This window comes from Rosa chinensis, chromosome 1 (genome assembly GCF_002994745.2).
Source record: "Rosa chinensis cultivar Old Blush chromosome 1, RchiOBHm-V2, whole genome shotgun sequence".
In the NCBI taxonomy this organism is placed as follows: Eukaryota; Viridiplantae; Streptophyta; class Magnoliopsida; order Rosales; family Rosaceae; genus Rosa; species Rosa chinensis.
Window position 1 is genome coordinate 3211107 of NC_037088.1, and position 21248 is coordinate 3232354.

General features: G+C 37.4%; 1 protein-coding gene across 1 annotated transcript; it reads left to right on the plus strand.

Annotated features, from left to right (window-relative positions):
• Window positions 1–7117: 7117 nt before the first annotated feature.
• LOC112198485 (RING-H2 finger protein ATL70) lies at window positions 7118–7546 on the plus strand. Its single transcript, XM_024339615.1, has one exon. It carries the CDS (start codon window positions 7118–7120, stop codon window positions 7544–7546), a length of 429 nt encoding a protein of 142 aa, XP_024195383.1.
• The last annotated feature ends 13702 nt before the right edge of the window (window positions 7547–21248 follow it).

Genomic DNA, 21248 nt, shown 5'->3' on the forward strand with positions numbered 1-21248 from the left:
CAGACATTTCTTTGTATCATTTGTAAGAATGGAATGTTTTGTTTTGTATCTTTAGCATAGGAAGGTCTCGATCCTGTTTTTGCTAAAGAGCAGGCTTTGCAAAACGAGTGATGTGCCTTTGAAATAGTCAATGAGGCATAATGGGAGGGAGGTAGTGCTTCTGGTACTTCAGAAGGCAATGACTGCATTTGAGCAATACTAGAACCGACACCTAGCAGTGTGGCGGATTTTTCTCCCATTTTTCACTCGAAAGAAAGGATGTCCGTGTGAGTTCTTTAAAAATACGGATCATCATGTCACGACTTCAGTGCCATAGGTGGTCATGCAAAAGCCTGTATGAGTCAGTGTCCCACATTTCATTGTTGGTGATAGTATAGGATTCAATGATCCGAATCGTAGTGAGGTACAGTCCACTAGATTGACTCATAAGTTTCTCTAAGATGCGTTTCCTTCCATAGTCATTAGATGTAATATCAAGGTATTCAGTTCCATTCTCACGGTGTGTTTTTACATGATAACCGTTGGCACAAATAGCTTTGAAACTTTAACAAGGTTCGATTAGCTCTTTGGTGCATATAGAGCGTCTGTGACTTTAAATATATCTCAGATTCTTTAGAGTATTTCTATTTTAGTAGAATGATAATCTTTTCATTCTAATAATAATTTTTCTCTAGATGTATTGCTTTACATCTTTATATTGCAATTTCGAACCATGTAAATATGTGTAGTAAATAAATTTGAATAAATTCAGTGCTTGAGAATAAAATTCAAAATTTATTAATGAGCCAACGATAATCAAATCAAGGTCTTGTTCTAATTCATCAAACCATTATTGAAATAAACTTTAAGACTGTAAAAGTAAAAATCGATTAGAATGGTCTACTCATTTCATTCATAACCCCTTTATATAGGGATAGGATTACAACGGAAATATCAATTACATTAATGATACTAAATGCTGATTGAGCTGTGATTTGTAATTACTTGATTCCCTCTTCGTCTGTTTCTTTGACGAAGGTACATAATGTGCTTTTCCTTTAACACTCCCCCTTGTGCCAAGTCAAAGACAAAATGGTGCATGGGTTGTTGCCTCACTAAAAACCTTGCCAAGTAACAATAAAAACCCTGTGGGACAAAAATAAAACTTGATCGAAGGAAAAGAGCACAACGCACCATCTACATTTGAGAATGACATGTGTGTGTTAGACTCCCCCTGACGTCTACACCTCCCCCTGATCATTACATTAATCAAGTGAGCTTGGAAAGTTTTCGCATTCCTATGCTTTTCACATGTTTCTCAAATGTGGCCTTAGGCAGTGATTTGGTGAACAAATCTGCCACATTCTCCTCAGACCTTACTTGATTCACTTGAATCTTGAGGAGGGTCTGTTGTTGCTGATTGTAGAACAACTTTGGCGATATGTGTTTTGTGTTATCACCCTTAATATAACCTAGCTTCATCTGTTCGATGCAAGCTGCATTGTGTTCATAAATGCAAGTAGGCTCTTCAGTGGTAGAACTCAAACCACTAATCTCTCGAATATGTGCAATGATAGTTCTTAACCATACACACTCACGAACCGCCTCATGTACAACAATGATCTCTGAGTGGTTCGAGGAGGTAGCCACAAGGGTTTGCTTGGTTGATCTCTAAGATATCGTCGTGTTCCCATTGGTAAATACATAACCAGTTTGGGAACGACCTTTATATGGGTCAGAGAGATACCCAGCATCAGCAAAACCAACCAAAACATCATTTGGCGTTTCGGTGTAGTGAGTGGCACTTTCGCCATCAATACTTTCTTCAGGGATTGCAGTTCCATCTGCGGTCCCTCTTGTCTCTCTGTAGGGAAAGAACAGTCTCAAGTCAATGGTTCCTTTTAGGTATCGAAAATGTTCTTGATACCATTCCAGTGACGCTGCGTTGGCGCTGAGCTAAATCTAGCTAACAAGTTCACTGAGAATGCAATGTCTGGTCGAGTAAATTGGGCTAAGTACAATAATGCGCCTATTGCATTTAGATAGGGAATTTCAGCTCCCAATACTTGTTCGTCATCTTCCTTTGGACGAAATGGATCTTTCCTTGCATCCAAACTCCGACCGATCATGGGAGTGCTAGCAGGATGTGCTTTGTCCATGTTATATCGCCTGACTTTTGGACATATGCAGACTGGTGGATTAATATTCCACAAACTCGGTGTTCTAGTTCAAGGCCTAGATAGAATCGAGTTTTCCCAAGATCCTTCATCTCAAATTCGGATTTCAAGTAGCTTGCGGTTTCTCTTATTTCATCAAGAGTACCTGTTATGTTCATATCATCGACATATACTGCTACAATTGCCAATCCGGAACTTGTTTTCTTTATGAATACGCAGGGGCATAATTCATCGTTCTTATATCCCTTCCCAATCAAGTAGTCACTTAGACGGGTATACCACATCCGCCTGGATTGTTTTAATCCATAAAGTGAGCGTTTCAACCTAGTTGCAAACGCACTCCGTGGTTTAGAGTCACTTGGCTTGGGTAATGTAAGGCCATCAGGCACTTTCTTATATATCTCTGAATCTAGATCCCCATGGAGATATGCAGTAACCACATCTATGAGCTGCATTTCCAGTCCTTTGGAAACTACTAAGCTAACTAAGTAGCGGAACGTTATAACGTCCATTTTGGGAGAGAATGTCTCCTAGTAGTCAATTCCAGGGCGTTGTGAGAAACCTTGCACCACAAGGCGAGCCTTGTACCTTAGGACTTCATTCTTCTCATTACGCTTTCTGACAAAAGTCCATTTATGTCCTACAGGCTTTACACTTGGTGGGGTTAGCACTACCTGACCAAATACCTGTCTCTTTGTCAGAGAATCTAATTCTACCTGGATTGATTCATTCCATTTAGGCCAATCTGCTCTTTGTTAACATTTTTCAACAGAGCGTGGTTCGATATCATCGTGCTCTATGATTCCTTGAGCAACAGTATATATCATCAATGTGTATGGAAGATCTTTCTATCAACTCATACGCACTCTCGTAATTTTCTCTTCTAGGGTTTGAGTTTATTTTTCAACGGAAAGAAGAAAGAAATTAGAAAATTATTTCTTCTTGGCTATTGGCTCTGAGCGTGCTGATAACGTGTAAAAGTAAAAATGGATTAGAATGGTCTACTCATTTCATTCATAACCCCTTTATATAGGGATATGATTACAACGGAAATATCAATTACATTGATGATACTAAATGCTGATTGAGCTGTGATTTGTAATTACTTGATTCCCTCTTCGTCTGTTTCTTTGACGAAGGCACATAATGTGCTTTTCCTTTAACAAAGACCAAGTAATAGTCTAATTAAAAATGAGGCATTATGCCTTCACAACTGTTTTTGGAAAATAAAGTAAATAAAGCAGATCAGTCAAAATCTGGTGCATCGGTTGACTGAGCAAATTCCTTGTTGCCATTAAAGTCTGCAATTGTGAGGTTGACGTCTGGGTCATGGTCTCCTCCTTCCATATAGTGAGCCTCTTGTTCTTTTGACTCCCTATACCTCTTGTAATTGGCTGCTACTCTGGTGCTTGCTTGGCAGTTCTTGTACCAATGCCCAAAGACTCCACACCTATAGCATGGTTCATTGCCAACTCTATCTTGTTTGACTGAAGGGTTCTTAGGTGCCCTTTGCACCTTGTTTCCGTGACCACTAGGGCCAGCACCACCATCTCTGCGCCATACATTGGGAGGGCCTCCACGACCCATATCTCGACCCCCATGTCCCTTGCCACGTAGTGCATTGTTGCCACGTGGGTAGGGATCAACACGTCCAACCCCTTTTGCATTGGGGTTCTTTCCACCTTTCACTTTGCCATAATTAGCCTCAGGAATTTTTTTTGTCCCAACAGGCCTGGCATTGTTGTTCAAAAGAACCTCATTATGCCTCTCAGCCACTTGCAGTGGGTTGATCAGCTTGTTGAAGGTTGTGATTCTTTTGTTATCATACTCCAGCCTATACTGGTTCGCTAGTATAATTGCTGAAGTAGGAAAAGTGGAAAGAGTCTTCTGGATCATATCATTTTCTGTGAGTTCATTTCCATAAAATTTAGACGTGCTTTTAGGCGCAACATATCCTTGTTGAAGTCATTGACCCTTTTATAGTCAAGCAAGCGGATTTCATTCCACTGAACGGTTAGTTCTAGGAGCAAGGTGTCGTGAATGTTCCCAAAACGTCTCTTAAGGGCATCCCACAGTTCTTTGGGTGTCTTCAACTGAAGGTACTCCCAGCGTAGGCTAGGATCAATATGTCACCTCAGAAACATTAAGGCATTTGCTTTCACCTTGTCAGACGGTCCATTGTCTTTGGGGTCGGTAATGGTGGCAGTGTAATCTCTTTCCACAAAGGCAGTTTCTACATCGGAAACCCAATGGTGGTACTCAAGTCCGTCTTAGTCCAAAATGTCAAATTCAGGTCGAGTTGGATCAGCCATCTACATAAACAAGAGGGAAGATATAAATTACGCAGTCATAAAGATATCCACGTTAATTATTTTCCAAAAATATGAATTAGATTGCAAGACCAAGATTCGTAATGGTGACACTATTTTTTTTTCGATGCTACGTGAAAATGCATTATCACGGTAAGTATGTATGTATAATGCTCATGAATTTTCATTATCATGGCAAAGCGGATTATATAAGTTGCATTCTAAAAATAAGCATAACACATTTAAACATAGCATATATATAAGAAATAAACTACATGGCATGCTCAAATTTCATAAATATATAACAAAATATGTGTTCCACATACTAATAGCGATAATATATCATGCGTAAAATAAAAATCACGAAACATGCTTAAAAATTCATGATAAAAATATAAGCAATAAAATATAAAGCATGCTTAAACATAATTATAAATCATGCTTTTAAAAATAATCATATAAAACATAAATAATAAGGCATGCTTAAAACAATCAAAATTATCTAATTAAACATGCTTAATAACAAAATAAAAGCATAAACAATAAAGTATAAAGCATGCTAAAAAAAAAAAAAAAAAAAATTCCCATGCTTGGTTAAAATTATAAAATAAAATAAAGAAAACATACTTGATTTCAAGAAAACAAAACTATCTTAGCGCACGCGCGTGTTGATGCAGGCGTGCGTAGCGACGTTTGTGTGCTTGAGAAAAAAAACTGGACCGCTTCCTCTCCCTTTTCAGCAGTGGGCTTTGATCCCCCTTTTTTTTTCTGGGCCGGGTCTTTTCTTTGGGCCTTCTCTTTGATCTTTTCTTTTTCTGTTTTGTTTTCGTTTCTGGGCCTGCAGTGCTCTTTTTTTTTTTTTTTTTTTTGAATTGCCGAGTTGCCTCTTTTTTTCTTCTTCTTCTTCTTCTTCTTCCTCCTCCGGCTTTCCTTCCTTTTGGTTTAGCAGCGGACTGGTCTGGGATCTGCAGGTCGTGGAGGGCGCTTGGCTGGTGGCGCGGGGCAGTGGGCTGTTGGGCAGGGCTGTCTGGTGCGCGGGGCTGTTACGTCATCGCCGATGTGGTTGCTGCGACAGTGGGGAGCGACGGTAGACTGATGCGGTGATGTGGGCTGGTGTCCGTATCGATCGGGAAATGCAGCAGGCGCGAATGTCCGGTAGGTTGCAGGAATCGATCGGTGCTGCGATCGGTGTTGGGTTGCAGGGATCTGCAGGTGAGAGGCAGCAAGGCTGGGTCGGAGGAGCTGCTGCAGGGCCGGATCGGAGGCGTTGCTACAAGGGTCGGAGGCGCTGCTGCTGTCCGGAGGAGGATCAGGCAGCCGGTCTAGACGATGAGTTGCGGTGATCAGGTGCGGGTGCGGAGAGCAATTGCTCTGGGCTGGGTGTGGAGAGCAATTGGCTGGCCGGTCTGTGGAAGGGAGCAGAGGTTAAGCTGTGCGCGCGGAGGGATGGCCTAGGGTGGAGGCTGCTGCACGAATTTTTTTTTTTTGATTGGCGGCAGAAAAGAAGAAAAACTTTTTCTTCTTAGGGTTTGAGTTTTTTTTTTTCTTGGCTATTTACTCTGAGCGTGCTGATAACGTGTAAAAGTAAAATGGGAATTGGAATTGGTCTTCTCATTTCATTTCATAGTCCCTTTATATAGGGATAGAATTACAACGGAAATATTAATTACATTAAATACATTGAATGCTGATTGATCTATAATTGTGCTGATTGATGGTAATCACTGATTCCTTGATTCCCTCTCCGTCAGTTGCTTTGACGAAGGCACACAATATGTTTTTCCTTTAACATTTTTCAAATTTATCATTTTATTTTATTATAATAATATTTAAATTAAGAGCAAAATTAATTTTTGAGACAAAAATTATTTTTTTTAAGGTGTACATTTGAATGAGGTATCTATGTGATATTTTTTATAACATTTTCGGATAAGATTTTTAAGTGCGACCGTTGAGCAATGTATAATTGATAGCCATTTATATGCATATGACCCTTGGGAAGAAATTAATTCTCAATTCAACCAATGGCAAGTTGTCACTTGCCTATTATTTGGTCTTCTTTTATCAACCCAAATGCTCTACATTTTGATTGTTCATCTGCCATGTTGGGACCATAATTTTGGACTCAACTAGCGAAAAGGCTAAGTTTGGCCCTCTTAACAGCCCTATGGCCCTTTGACCCTCTTCTAATTTGTAGTTGGAGATCAAAAAATAGCTAAATTATAGGAATGGGCTCTTGAAAGTTTAAACTCCATTGTTGGAGATGGCCTAACGTACCTTTCAATTTTTATAGGTACATTCAGTCGGAAAGAAAACCAATTTGCCAGAAAAAATAATAAAATAATAAAATGAGGTTTCTACATCTGCCACTACAAAGTGTTAGGGTCAAATTCCCTTGTTAAGAAAATGATGGATAATATTAAACTATGACAGATCGAAACTCCACAACTGGAACAGCACCCCAGATACCAACTGAGTTTATTAACCAGATACAGATAGTATAGCTCCAAAACCGAAACAAAAGTAATCATCTACAAATCGCCGCCCTCCCATCTCATACATAATAACATTTCGTTTTCTATCCAAACAATCAGTCAAAGAAAAATGAAAAAGATAGACCTATTTCTTGCATGGTTATGCATCAGCCAAAAAATGGATCGGGATGAACTATATGATTCTGGTGGAGTCTTCATTGGTGTTCTTGCCATAATCATACTGATCATTGTAATTTCTTACTGCCATCGCAGGCAATCCCTGGTCGATCCGTCAGATCATGATGAGTCATCTGCAACAACTGAACAAGGCCTTGACGAAGCTACAATATGTGCATATCCAAAGCTGCTTTACTCAGAAGCCAAGCTGCACCTGATTGATTCAATTTCATGTACTTCTCCTTCTTGTTGCAGCATATGCTTGGCTGATTTTGAAGACAAGGATGTATTGAGATCTGTCCCTAATTGTGGCCATTTCTTTCACCAACTATGCGTGGACAAATGGTTGCTGCTTCACCCCACATGCCCAGTTTGCAGAAACTCACTTGTCGATCCATTGACTTCTGTTGGTTCTGTACCTGAGGTCTAGTGATTTTTTTTTCTTTTTGTTCATTCACTCGGATTCAATACACATGTATCTGATGTGCATCATCTATTGCAAATTCCATATATTTGTTCTTGATAATTGGATTGATCTACTGCATACTTCCTGAATGAAGATGGCCAATGACCAATAGTTGATGTGTATTTTTTCACTACAGACTTTGCCAAAGCAACAAGATTCAAATTTCAGATTTAGGAATTCTATCTTGTATAAATTTCTATATTCTAGCTGTATCCAGATGGTTTCAACTTTCAACCGCAGACATCTGCATCGGTGGTACCTCAAAAGTCAAAAGCTATGTCTTTTCATGCTTTGCCTTGTAGAAAAAGCAAAAATGTAATTCACCACTTCTTAACACTAAACACTGTTTTCTAAAACTCAAAAGCCAATGTGTTTTCCATTTAAAACTTAAAAGTTTAACATTGGGAAAATTAAATTACAAATGTTGGGTCATTCTAGCTAGAGTGCTAGACTCACACTCACGACTCACCTGAGTGTATATGAGCCACACTCACTTCTAACTTGCTACGTGTATGAAGAAAAATACAAAGAAATTTGATTTCTCAATTTCCCTTCTTACCCTCTTTAAATTAAAAAATAAATAAATAAAAACTCTTTATCTTCTCTCTCTCACCTACGGTGACCACCTAGATTCAATTGGGCAAGGCTCAACAACCAACCCGGCGGTCAATCCAGATTGATAGATCAATCATATTCAATTTGGGTTTGTTATCATGGAAGTGAGTATCAGATCATACTCGATTATCAAGGAAGTGGAAGCGATGCATGTAGCTGTTGGAAGTTTCACGAGTTTTGTTCATAGGCTTGCACACCTTGCTATCTCTTTGTTGATTGATGATGTTCGGTTAGATGAGACTTATGATATTATTCAGGACATTCTCTACAAGGATTATTGTAATGCTTCTATTATAGCATGGGGTTTAGGTTTTATGTCCCCCTCGTTGCAAAGTATTAATGTAATAAATGGAACTGGGCGTGGGGCTGAGTCTCCCAGCTAGGCTGGGTCCTCATTTTAACCAGATATGCTAATTTTTATTTTATATTTTATTTTTTTAATTTAAACTTTAGACCTTAGAGAAACGTCAAATTGATATGTGGGGCGAGCAGGGACATAACCAGGATGCAGGTTTGGGGTGGGCTAATTTAAGACTTGCTTACAATAAATTTTTTTTCTTTGTCAATAATAATTTAATAGATATTGAGACTAAATTTTAGAAGAAAGATTAATGGAGAATGTTCTTCTAAAGAAAAAAAAGGAACAAAATGTGGAAAGAGCAAAGAAAAACATACATGATTTACATTTAAAGGAAAAAAAATTTAAGAAAAACTAATAGAAAAGCTGTAATAAAAAAGGGTGGAAATACTGGGATGAAACTAAAAAGCCTAGAGGGGGGTGAATAGGCTTTTCCTACAGAAACCACAACTTTTCTTTAATTCAAAAAATCCCAACAAGAAACGTCAAAGGATTGAAACACATATATGAATCCCTGAATATAGCAGTGTAGATAAAGTGCATAAAAGAAAGGTAAACACAATCACACAGCAATCAAGAGACACCAGAATTATTTGCGCAATAAAAACCTCAAAATGAGGTAAACAATTGCAGGGCCTTAACTCTCTAAAGCCCTAGTGAAAACTGATTCACTTAATGGAAAGATACGAGTTCTCTTACAAACAACCAATAGTACTGACCTCGGCTATACTTACTAGACTCATTCTAGAAGGCTGTATGATCACGTCTTCGTAAATCTTCTCCACTGATGAACTGCTCTCACTGGTAGGATTGATAGATACTAACCTCGACCTTCAATCTTCTTTGCACATCAACAACTCCAACTGACGTCGAGAGTACTTGATATGCAGTATATGATTGATAAATGAAAAAGTGTTTAAATCAACAATCTACTTTAACATGGAACAAGTAGATTACTGATATGATTTGAAGCACATCGCTATTCAAAGATGAATGAAGCCTTTTTCTAAATCACGATGAATGAATACAATCTTTTTCACATCAAAGGCCAGCTAAATGAACGCATTTTATTGTTGTTTATAATATGCAGACTTCCCCTAAAACCTTGGACAATAAAGACACCAAAACCTAATTGACTCCTTATATGGAAGGGACATATCCTAAAAAGATATTCTACAAATAAACATGATTTTATCCCTAATAAAAAAGATAGACTTAACTGAACAAATCATGTAGAATAAATATCCTTTTACAACTTAATGAATGGCAACAATAATGCATAAAAGTTCTCCGAACTAAAGAAAGTGAACACAGACCAACTCACATAGTTTGACCTAACTGAGATTGCAAGAGATGCATCAATCCCAGTATGCATAAAGACACAAAATGTATGAGATGAATATGCAATTACCTATAAAGTACCTTGAGGAGTCAGCTGAAGCATTGAGTGCATTGAGTTTTTTTCTTTTCATTCGACTAGGTCTTCACTCCAATGATTGGCACACTTCTAACTTAGACCTAAGACTCTAGGTTTTGTATTAGGAATGCCAATATACAATAAAATCTATACTAACAATCTCCCCCTTTGGCATTCCTATACAAAACACTAATACAAAGCACCAATTGTCAAAGACCTCACATCAAAGAGACAACTATAACTCTCTTGAACTATGCTCTTCCTACTACAATCCAATCCACCACTGATGTTCTTCAATGCAATTCACCATTGATCATTCCCGAAACACTTTTAACAAACAAACCAATGAAAAGCATGTAACATATAGAATTAGCCCAACTTCTCCCCCTTTTTGTCTAAGAATGACAAAGGGCCCCAACAGGATAGAATTACCATCATCTCATGCAGCGAAAGACTAAGAACAATGAATGGTAAAAGAAAAACCCATGGTAGAGTGCATACAGAAACTCTAAGCTATAAACCACAAGAACCGTGTTCAATACTATCGCATGAGAGAACGATGCCATAGGAAACATGAACATGTTGATTAAGAGGCATGAAACTGTACCAAAACTCCCAATATATGGATGCAATCAACATTCATCCAACACTCATTTCAAATCACCCAGAAACTTGAAAATTAACAAGTAGTACTCAATCTCCCCCTTAATAGGACATCTGACGTACAAAAGGTAATATGCATGAAAATGACCATGAAACACACAATGGGACACGATTTTGTTCCTAAAGTGAATATGTAAGGAAATGCAAAGCATTTTGAGATAGGGATTAGATAACTTCTCAAAGTTGAGAGTAACCCAAGCAAAAGTAAGGACATCTTTACTCCTCTAACAACAAGCATTCAAAAGCAGAACTGAGCTAATTGCTCTCTTAACTTTGTGGTTGGGTGAACAAAAATCAATATGGAGTTTTAACGTCAACTAAGATCAACCAGGATTAGAGTTCACAAACCAGAGTCACAAGTTACCAAGAACAACACTTCTCAACACTTTCCTTATATCTCCGAGTGGGCACATATATTTTCTTCTGAGGCCTTTCACACTTTATTCAGAAACACATTTTTTATTTTTATTTTTGTGATGTGACTCATATAGGGAGCCTTATGTCAGTGGTTCCAAATTATATGGTTTTAGGGCACTAAGTGTAACAAGGACACTCCAAAGGACACATAAACTCGAGTCAATTAAAAGCATCAAGATAAAACACCGGGAGACCAAGTCATTCCTGTTTCTTCCCAATCCTCATATCTTTCGTCACGACTGAGGCCTGTTTACTTTAGAAATAGCATGGACAACCTCCAAATTTCAATGAATTTTTTTTTTCCAAGGAGCATAGAATTACGAACACCAACAAGAGCTCGGTTTGTTAAGGACTAATCTCGGATCACTTAGAACAAGATGTTACCCCCACAAAAGACTTAAGTGTGCAAATGAGAGGTACAAAGTTTGGGAAAGTAAACGAGCCTTAGTCCTTGACTAAATAGCCAAAGTTAGAGCAAGCTCACCCGTAGTCAAGAAATGTCAAGGTCGAGAAGTCAAGAATTCGACCAGTCAAGATACTGTTCATTGCCACTGGACATGGGTTTACACCCTTTTTTTTCTTGACCGGTCAAGACTGTTCATCCACTTTTAGGTTATTTAGGAATTTGGGAAAACTTCCTTCATGAAAGTTGTAGAGCTCGTCGATACGATCTCGTGCATACATGGAACGCAATATTCGGAGTTCGTATGAATTTATTATGAATTTTTGAAATATGAAAATTTTCTATAAATAGCAAAAAAAAAATTTCTATTTTGTTTCAAAGGACGAAAATTTTTCTTGTTTTCATTTCCCCCCCCCCCCTCCGGTTCTCTCTCTCGCGCGCCCCCAGACCTAGCGGGTTTCGTCCGACCCGACCCGGATTTTTCTCCGTCCTCCGGCCAAGGACCCGGCACCCCACCCCCCCCCCCCCCCCCCCCCCGAGGTCGCCTCACCTCGTCCTGCCGCTCCGTGGCGTCAACCCTCCCAGACGCTGCCCCCAGGCCGAGATTTAAGCAACCCCAGGCATGTCTGCTTGCTGCTGCCCCCAAGGTCGCCTCACCTGTTCTCTCTCCGCAGACGTCACCCACGTTTGGGTGTGGGCCGAGCTGGCACAGGCCTTGGCTGGGCAAGGAAAATGTCATTCTCTTGCCTTTTTTCTTGACCGAAGTCAAGAAAGTTCATCCTTTGCCCAGTCAAGCTTCTGTTGGTGGAAGAGAGTTTTTTTCTTGCCTGGTCACCACCTCAGGAAATCCATGCTTTGCCCGGTCAAAGAGGAACCGGTGGACTTGCTCTTAGAAATAAAAACATATATGTCACCTAAATCTTGAATACACCATCGACTTGAGAAACCAGAACTAACAATCTCAATCTAAGTTCAATATTCCCAACATGCACTTCAAGATTGAAATCTTATATGCAATCCTAAAAAGATAACCATGCATTTAAACTACTAACGTAGACCCTTCCACATTGAAGTCAATAGACATGCTAATGAACACCCTTCAAGTTTGAAGTTTTTTCACGCAAATCCCAAAAAATAAACTTTGTTTCACTTACTGATGCACCTATTCTAAATGAAGACACACAGTGAATATGCAATTGCAATAGCTAAAAATGGACATATTTATTGAGGGAGAGTAATCAGACTATCAGTCTTGAGAACACACACCAATGGCATTTCTAGGTGACTCAACACGAGCATTGTCTAAAGGTTTTGTAGAAAGATCAATCAATTGATGTTCGGAAGGCACGAACACAAGTTCCAGAAAATTTCTCTCAATCATGTCACAAATAAAATGTATTCTCATATCAATGTGCTTTATGCAAGAATGTTGAACTGGATTCATAGAGATATCGTTAAATCAATGAGACTCAAATTATCACATAAGATGATAAGATAGTTTACTTACCTGGAGGATGACCATATAAACTTTGACCATTTGCTTCCTCCAAAATCTCTCATTGCTCCAATTGTTCATAACCACATACTCTGTGACCTCTTCATGTCCCCTTATTTGGCATTCTTGATCTTGATTTCTATAACACTTGTTCATCATCGATATGCAAACATCATCCCAAAGGTTTGAGCCAAGCCTGCAACTATACACCTTCATGATATTTCAATGAGTAAACCTTTGACTCGGTTGTCATCTCATACTTCTTCACAAGGTCATGAGATAAATTAATCTACAAGTTAAGTGTCTCGTTTATCATGTATTGGACCTGCATCACTTTAACACTCACAAATAAAACACTCGTGAAGCATAGTATTGTATAGATAAGCATAGCCAAGATACACAAAACTAATTAGTTAGCAGTGAATATTGATCAACAGAATACATCATGACAACCAATTCCATCAACCACCCACTCATTAACAAGGTAAAGGAAACAGAGGCAGACAAGTTCTAACCCGAAATCATCTTGGCCTTGTAGTATCAACCTTTCAAGTTAAAAGACAAGATAGAAGCTTACTTAAATCACATGATTGAATGCATTATAATAAACCCATGATTCTTGAAGGAATCAATCATGAAAAACTCAAGCACTTAGTAAAAAGGCTTATCAGAACCTACATGTTCAAACCTGCTCAATCACACTTTTACTAAAATAAGTACTTGAAAGAAATACTTTATTTCTAAGCAATAATGAGATGGAAAGAGACAATAAACTTCATCAAGCAAGTGACCAACAAACAAGGATAACCAAACAAGATTGTGCAGCGGATTATACACCATTGAAACATTAAAACTTCTTTGAACCAAGCTCCCCTATGAAAATGCAATATGCAAGAAACAGGAAAAAAGTAAAAATGAATGCAAGATGAACTAATGAACACAACACCTTTTTTTTTTTTTTTTTTTAAATAGAATGCATACAACTCATGCTAGCTAGAAAAGACTCTTTAAGAAAAAACAAAAATTAAAAGACATGAAAAATCCTGAAAAATAAAATAAAAAAGCATTTAGATTGATTTAGTCCTTTCAGGATTGAAGTCCTATATGCAATCCTAAAAAAATAAACAACATATCACTTACGTATGCATCTACACTACATGGACACTCAAAAACATTATGTTAAATATGGAAAAACACAGAGGGAAGTTCAATCACCTGTAAGAGAAAACGTAGAGTGAAACGTAGAGTGATGAGGTTCTTTTCTTTTCTAAATTTGTTTCATCTGAGGCATTCAAGATGCTGGAATTGAAACCAAGTGAGCAATCCTGCCAATTTCTCTCAAGTGTTCTTTCAACTTTGTCTGCAGAGACAGGTTTTTATTATTCTTTCTAGGAGTCCGGACCCTTTGTGCATTTCTCCAAAGATAGTTACACTTAGTTCTGATGTGACCTGGAGTTCCACAATGGTACAAATATGGGTGAACTTTCTAGACAAAGACTGATATCCAAGTTGAGGAAGAACATTATTCTTTGCTAAACCTAAACATTTATCATGCTCACTAGAACTAAACCTCTGCCTCTTCTATCATTGACATTTTTAGGTTGAAGGAAACTTGAACTCTTCACAAATTACAAAGATTTAGAACTCTCACCAGAACTAAAACCTATGCACTTTTCATCACCTTCAGATTTTCTCATCCCAATCATTCTAGACACTTTGTCTGTCCCAGTTGAGAATTTAGAAAACTTTTGCTAAGACTCTTTCTACTCAAGTTCAAGGCTTAATTTTTCAGAAGCAAATAAGCCAGCAAGAGTGGCCTGAGCATTCAAATTTTCTTCTAAAACCTTGATCTAACAAACGAAGTCAGACCTTTCAACCTCCCATTTTTTGACACAAGACTCCAATCTCTCTTCAACCTCCGTTTTCTCTCTCTTAATCAAAACAATCTCTTCACTCAATTTTTCATTTTTCTTAAGGATTTGTCTAGAGGCTTCATAAAGCTCCTTGTACTTACCATTCATCACTTCATTTGAATGCTCCTCATCGTCTGATTCATCAAAGGATTCATTATGAAGAGTTGAGATAAGTGCAACGTTCTCTTCTTTATTTTCAGAGTGAGTATCAGACTCACTATCACTCCAAGTGGACTTTAAGGCTTTACCCACACGTGAGTTGCACCTTTTGTTCTCACAATCAATCGGTAAATGACCAATCCCACCACACTCAAAACATTTAGGTTTTTTACTAAAGTTTTTCTTCTAGGGATATTTACTATTTTTGGAGTTCCTCCCATAGGAGTTGTCAGGAGCTTGACTTTGTTTTGAATTAGACGCAAAAACACTTTTTGACCCTTGACCAGAGGGATTCCTAAACTTAAAGAATTTCTTGAATTGTTTTGTCAAGTAATCCAAATCTTCAGTGCTAACCTCAGCATCTTCTTCCTTTTTGATAGAGTTAAACGCTATATTTTTCACCTTTTTTCTGGTTTAATTCTCAACTCAAATGTTTTGAGATTTCCTACTAGTTCATCTAGAGAATAGGTGTCAATGTCCTGAGCTTCCTCTATGGCTGTTTGCTTGGACTGAAAGCTAGGTGGAAGAGATCTAAGGAACTTCTTAACAATACGATGTTCTTCAAACGGATCACCTAAGCTATGACACTGACTTGTCACATTGATAAGTCTAGCATGAAAGTCATCAATTGACTCATTGTTTCCCATTGTCTTGTTCCCAAATTCTAGGACCACCTCTAAAGCTTTTGTGCTCTAACTCTCTTATTTCCCTCATAAGTAACTTGGAGAAGATCCCAAGCTTTCTTGGCAGTCACACAATGACTAAACCTAACCCTTTCCTTTTTTGATAAGGCAGTGAATAAACTATTCCTTGCCTAATAATAATGATTACAATCACGGACCTCTTTCGTACTCCACTCTTCCCTAGGTTTAGGAATCATTTTGGCCCCCAAAGACTAAGTAGCCTTAGGATTTTCAGGTTTGGTTGGATGAACCCTACCTGTCTCAACAATCTTCCACATATTTTCATCTTGAGAGTACAAAAATGCTCTCATCATAATTTTCCATTGGGAATAATCTTCCCCATCAAACCAAGGTGGACTATTGATTGAACCCAATGCTCGATCTCATTCCATCCCTCCCACAAATCTTACTAAGAAACTTTAGTAACCTGTTCTGATGCCAAATGAAAATACTGAGATGAAACTAAAAAGCCTAGAGGAGGGTGAATAGGCTTCTCCTACAAAAACCACAACTTTTCTTTAATTCAAAAACCCCAACAAGAAACGTTAAAGGATTGAAACACATATATGAATCCCTGAATATAGTAGTGTAGATAAAGTGCATAAAAGAAAGGTAAACACAATCACACAGCAATCAAGAGACACCAGAATTATTTGCGCAGTAAAAACCTCAAAATGAGGAAAACAACTACAGGGCCTTACTCTCTAAAGCCCAGTGAAACCTGATTCACTTAATGGAAAGATACGAGTTCTCTTATAAACAACCAATAGCACTGACCTCGGCTATAGAAGGCTGTATGATCATGTCTTCGTAAATCTTCTCCACTGATGAACTGCTTTCACTGGTAGGATTGATAGATACTGACCTCGAGAGTACTTGATATGTAGTATATATTGACAAATGAAAAAGTGTTTAACTCAACAATCTACTTTAACATGGAACAAGTAGATTATTGATACGATTTGAAGCACATCGCGATTCAAAGATGAATGAAGCCTTTTTCTAAATGACAATGGATGAATACAATCTTTTTCACATCAAAGTCCAGCTAAATGAACACATTTTATTGTTGTTTATAATTTGCAGACTCCCCCTAAAATATTAGACAATAAAGACACTAAAACCTAATTGACTCCTTATATGGAAGGGACATATCCTAAAAAGATATTCTACAAATAAACATGATTTTATCCCTAATAAAAAAGATAGACTTAACTGAATAAATCATGTAGAATAAATATCCTTTTACAACTTAATGACTGACAACAATAATGCACAAAAGATCTCCGAACTACAGAAATCAAACACTGACTAACTCACATATTCTGACCTAACTGAGATTGCAACACATGCATCAATCCCAGTATGCATAAAGACACAAAACATATGAGATGCATATGCAATTACCTGTGAAGTACCTTGAGGAGTCAGCTGAAGCATTGAGTGCATTGAGTTTTTTTCTTTTCATTCGACTAGGTCTTCACTTTAATGATTGGCACACTTCTAACTTAGACCTAAGACTCTAGGTTTTGTATTAGGAACGCCAATATACAATAAAATCTATACTAACAAAAGGGGAAAAAAGACAAAGGGAGGAGAAAATGGGGAAAGAGACAAAAAAAAGAAAGAAGAAGAGCAGGAACTAAAGAAAGAAAATTATGCACAAAAGGAAGAAATATATGGGAAATATATGGGGTGCGACAAAAATGAGTCATCACCTAAGTATTATGTTATACTTTTTGTCATATCAGTGATATCATATATTAATGTAAGATACAAACCCTGAAACTTTGAAAAGAACTCATAATATGTTGTTTTCTGTAACAGAAATAAGTTGAGGACATACATGCACTCATTGAAACTCATTAACCTCTTTTTGTGTCAAGCTTTATCTCAATAGCATTTTTTAATTTTGATGACCGGCTTTATGTGAATAGCATCGATCCTAATAGTAGTAATCATGCTCTTATATGTTGTATGTTGTTGTCTACCTTCTTTTATGTAGGATTTTCTTTTTTATCATTTTTGGTCTGCGTTGAGGCACACAAGCTCAACAATATTTATTTTGGCAACGTGCAACATTTCTCACCAACCATCCCATTTTTGTAAGTTAGATCATGATTGTTTTGAACTCATCTGATCAGTAAATAATATACACTAATTATTTGATTATGTTAAACTAGCCTCTGAATCACTTCATATTGTTGGAGATGAAAGATCCCACATTGGAAAAGTGACAAATAAAATATAATTTATAAGCGGGTGACTGTCACCCAATTGTACTGAGTCCTTTTGTGATTAAAAATCTAACACCTATCAGGTGGTTAAGTTTGGACAATATCGGTACAATGGTGAACCACAGGCCACACTTGTCACTATTAAACATGGTAGCAGAGCAGGTCCCTCTCCAATTACGTCTCCGATTTGATTATTATCAAGTATCGATGTGGGCCTTGGATTGTATTGACCAAGTCTCTGATATGAGGCTTGTGTCCCAATGTCCAATTTGAGAATTCGATTAATTAATTTCACGTGCAGACCTAGAGTTAGGTTGCACATTAGGGGGCGTGTTGGAGAAAAAATATCCTACAATGGAAAATGACAAATAAAATATAATTTATAAGTGGGTGGCTCTCACCTAATTGTACCGAGGCCTTTTGTGATTAAAAAACCAATACCTATTGGGTGGTTAAGTTGGAACAATATTGGTACAATAGTGAATCATGAGCCACACTTGTCGTTGTTTAACACATATGTCAAGCTCTCTCATAAGGATTTTCATCGAGTCTTTGACCCACTCTACCACGCTAGGGATTTTCCATTCCAATTGCTCTACATATCATCTCTTTAAGTCGCCACCTTCACCATTCGCCTAGATTCACCCTAGGTCTCAATCAAATCTTTGACTAATGTACATGTGATATGCATTACTCACTACTTATGGTATAATGTTGCACTGGTTTCATGCAAGAGTTCTATTTGGAAAGACATTTTGTAGTTCTATTCCTATCTCAATGTTTCATACTACAGATGAGTTTGTTTGGGGCCCGTCCCCTTCTATCATTTTTACTGTTAAAAGTGCTTCTTGGATGCAGTCACAGCATACCCCTGCTCACTCTAAGGCCCCTCTTTCATCAAAACTATGAACTTTAAATATTCCCCCGAAGGTAAATTTTTTTACTCGATCTCTTATTATAGGAGGTTTAAAGACTAGAGATCATCTTTCTATTTTTAATCCTAATATCCCCTCTGCTTATCCTTTCTGCTCTTCTGCTTCAGAATCTCTTGATCATCTTTTTTTGTATTGCTCTTTTGCCAGACAAGTTTGGCATCTGGCCAATATGCTTATTCCCAATATTATGATTGATTCTCTATTTGCTTGGTTATATGTTGTTACTAATCAATACTCAAATGTTAATGCTTTAAGTCATGTTTTCTTAGTTGCTTGGTCTATTTGGCATACTCGGAATAAAGTGATCTTCCAGAGTCCGAACCCCTCTGCTAATAAAACAGTGTTTGGGGCTTTTACTTTGGTTGTCAACTACTGTAAGGCTAACCTGAAGTTCTCTTGTCCTAAAGTGTCCAAGTTTTTCCATATTAAATGGCAACCGCCTAATTAGTTATACGTGAAACTTAATTTTGATGGTTCAGTCAGACAAAATGTCGCTACCATTGTCTTTCTGCTACAGAACTCTGATGGAAACTTGTTGTTTGCTGCTTGTCGTCGGTTAGGTAGCACTAATGCTCTTGTTACTGAAGCTACTGCCTTAAGGGATGGATTGCATACGGCGTTGTTACATTGGTATCAAAATGTCATTGTGGAAGGAGATTCTAAACTTCTCTTGGATTGCATTCACTTGAGGACTGCTATCCCATGGAGGATTAAGGCTCTAGCTCAAAATATCAACAAACTTGCTGCTCAATTTCATTATGTTGTGTTTCGACACATCTACTGAGAAGCTAATTTTGTGGCAAATAGGCTCGCTGATTTGGCTCGCAATGCCCCTAGTCCTTCTGTTTGGTTTTTCTGCCTTCTACTGTTTATGTCCCCAACGTTCCATTTGGATCAGTTAGGCAGGGGTGTTCCGAGAGGTTTCATGTTGTAGTTTGGTTCCTGTTTTTCTTTTTGCATCAAAAAAAAAAAAGACGTTCGGTAGTTTTAGTAGCAAATCACCTACTTATGTTGCAGCTTGTTGTCTCTTTTGCAATTTGGGACTTTGACTTTTTGGATCATTTTGAAAAAGATGGGTTTTAAGGAAGAAACTCCTTCAATCACCAAAATTTGAAGTAGCTCAACATAAACAGATTTGATAGTATCAATATCGGGCACATAAAGTATTACTACGTACCCCACCAAATCCTGGGGATAAACCTATGAATATGGATTGAATAGGCAACCCTAAAAATGTTTAGCCCAAGAAAGCCCAGGCTGGCCAACCAGGAAAAATCTAACCAGGGCCACCCTTTATGATGCTGGCCACCAAAATCTCAGCCAAGTCTTGACTCAATGGCAAACACGTAATAAAATAGAGAATTTCTATTGGGATCTCTTAATCTACTCACTAGACCTCCCCCAATTTTTAATTATTCAATGACATATGTATCCTTATACAAAAATACTGTTAAAGACAACAAACTAGTAAGGAAAAATTTTTTTTTCTCTGCAAAGATTTATAATAATGGAAACACATTTACAATACTTTAATTATTCATTTCCATTTAGTTCTCATTTCATATTTCTCATTTTCTTTGTTTATAAAGCTTTTAAAAAAGAAAAAATCAAGAGAAAATGCATTCAAAATTACTTGGCGAATTATATAAAAATAAAACTATGATACAAAGGTCTTTCTCTTGAGGATCATGAAACTGGGGATAGAGAGCCCTCATGTAAGCTAACTAAATAAGTTTGTGAAGTGGCATGTAAGACAAAAATAAATAATAAAAGAACAGAGCGTGAACAAATTTAATATTGCAACATATCTAAATTCCAGCATGCAACCATAAACCATAAAAACTAAGCTTTGAAAATCCATAATTAAGCATGAAATAGTAGGCTTGAAAAACCCCTGATAAATTTACGTTAATTAGTTACACTATCTTTTTTCAATAATTATCTCTTTTCTCTTTTTTTGAACAATGTCAAGTTTTTTTTTTGTGGTAAATAAATAATTATGGGAGCACTAACTCTTCTTTAATGCTCCCAAAAATTTTCTTTTATGAGTAAGGATGAGTCAGGTATTTGAAAGAGGTTTACTTAGCAAATTTTACTTTTTAAAAAGCAAATAGGGGTGTAAAGAGATGAGAGGTCAAATGAGCAAATATGAAGGTACTCATAGAAAAACTCAATAAAATATGTTAGACAAGCATCAAAACTCAAAAAAGACAAAGAGCTAGTAAACCCTTGCACACGCTAGGGTTAGAACACAAAAATTATAATATCCCGAAAATTCGTTATTAATTTCTTGGAATTTCTGAAAATTAATAAGTGGTTAATTAGTGCGATTGTTAGTTTTGTGATGAAGCGAAAGTCTTTCGGACGAATA